We start from the raw sequence: 1,868 nt of genomic DNA, 5'->3' as shown, positions 1-1,868 counted from the left end.
TGTCCTTCTGAGCTTTTTACTCTGCGCTATAGGGTAGCACAGATGCTGATGTGGGATCCTGACAGCGCAGATGCTGACAGACCCTTCTGCATTAGGACAGGTTCCATCTCACAAAGCTGAACATTAGTACCGGTCCCTGCCCCTACCCACTTCTGCAGATAAGGGCTGACTTATCAAGTGCTCACTGTCAGAGGCCCTGTTCTTCATCGCACGCTTGGCCAGCACCAAGCAGTGCTGCAGCTGAAGGAAGGTGTCCTGCAAAAGAAAGGGATGACTGAATGTGACATGGGAAATGTCTTTGCTTTTGCTCAGAGAAGTCTCCCCTAAGAAGTCACTGTCTTTTTCTCTTGTGCAGAGTGCCCAGAGTCGTCAAATGTCCAACAGCAGCTCCATCACCCACTTCCTCCTCCTGGCATTCGCAGACACACGGGAGCTGCAGCTCGTGCACTTCGGGCTCTTCCTGGGCATCTACCTGGCTGCCCTCCTGGGCAACGGCCTCATCATCACTGCCGTAGCCACACCCCCATGTACTTCTTCCTCCTCAACCTCTCCCTCCTCGACCTGGGCTCCATCTCCACCACTGTTCCCAAAGCCATGGCCAACTCCCTCTGGGACACCAGGGATATCTCCTATGCAGGATGTGCTGCCCAAGTATTTCTCTTTTTGTTTTTCATTTCAGCAGAACTGTCTCTTCTCACTGTCATGGCCTATGACCGCTACGTTGCCATCTGCAAACCCCTGCACTACGGGATCCTCCTGGGCAACAGAGCTTGTGTCCACATGGCAGCAGCTGCCTGGGGCAGTGGGTTCCTCTATTCTCTCCTGCACACTGTCAATACATTTTCACTCCCCCTCTGCAAGGGCAATGCTGTCGACCAGTTCTTCTGTGAAGTTCCCCAGATCCTCAAGCTCTCCTGCACAGATGCCTACCTCAGGGAATTTGGGCTTATTGTGGTTAGTGTCTTTGTGGGGATTGGATGTTTTGCTTTCATTGTGCTATCCTATGTGCAGATCTTCCGGGCTGTGCTGAGGATCCCCTCTCAGCAGGGACGGCACAAAGCCTTTTCCACATGCCTGCCTCACCTGGCTGTGGTCTCCCTGTTTCTCAGCACAGGCGTGTTTGCCTACCTGAAGCCCCCCTCCATCTCCTTCCCATCCCTGGACCTGATGGTGGCAGTACCTTACTCGGTGGTGCCTTCAACAGTGAACCCCCTCATCTACAGCATGAGGAACGAGGAGCTCCAGGATGCAGTCCGGAAACTGATAACTGGATGGTTTTTTTAAGCAATAAAATTCTTCTGCATAGCAGCTATAATGTAATTCCTTGCAGACCTAGCCTGTCTTCTGTATTTTTTTTTCTTGGTGGTGATTTTTTACATCTGACAATGTTGTCATTCCCTTTCTAATTCACTGTCTGCTTTGCTTTTCCGACCGAGTGGCTGTCGGTCACTGAGGAGCCCTGCTCTTTGTTTTTAAACATAATAGAGGTCATTCAGAGACTTTTTATTTTCCTGAGATCTCTCCTGAAATGTCTTTTTGGAGCTACAGGGCAATTCCTGTGCGCATGGGTAGAGGGGAAAAGAGTCCCGTCATGGCAGCAGTGCCAAGGAGCACTGGCACACGGTCTTCCAGAGGTCTTATCTTTCCACTTCCACATTCTGTTTCTGATCCCTTGCATTGGTGTAAGGCCTGAGTACTCTGGCAGCTTGGTCACAGTCCTGCTGCATGGTGGTCCTCTGACCACAGGCAGGGAAAGGTACTGGGAAATTCTGTGAGAAAGCTCCATAACAGCATTTCCATAAAGAAAGGGTGCCCTCCTCAGGGCAATGCTTGAAGGCTTAGGTCCTGTCTCAAGAACATGCCCAGGA

At 51.2% G+C, this 1,868-nt stretch overlaps 1 protein-coding gene across 1 annotated transcript; it reads left to right on the top strand.

Moving 5' to 3' along the window:
- The first annotated feature begins 391 nt into the window (after positions 1-391).
- Positions 392-1,284, top strand: LOC104134980 (olfactory receptor 14C36). Its single transcript, XM_009648954.2, has one exon. The coding sequence runs from the start codon at positions 526-528 to the stop codon at positions 1,282-1,284; it is 759 nt and encodes a 252-aa protein (XP_009647249.2). The 5' UTR covers positions 392-525.
- Positions 1,285-1,868: the final 584 nt, after the last annotated feature.

The sequence above is a fragment of the Egretta garzetta genome, unplaced genomic scaffold, assembly GCF_000687185.1.
Source record: "Egretta garzetta isolate BGI_Z169 unplaced genomic scaffold, ASM68718v1 scaffold80, whole genome shotgun sequence".
NCBI lineage: Eukaryota > Metazoa > Chordata > Aves > Pelecaniformes > Ardeidae > Egretta > Egretta garzetta.
The sequence above is the reverse complement of the archived record's forward strand: the minus strand, read 5'-3'. Positions and strand labels throughout refer to the sequence as shown.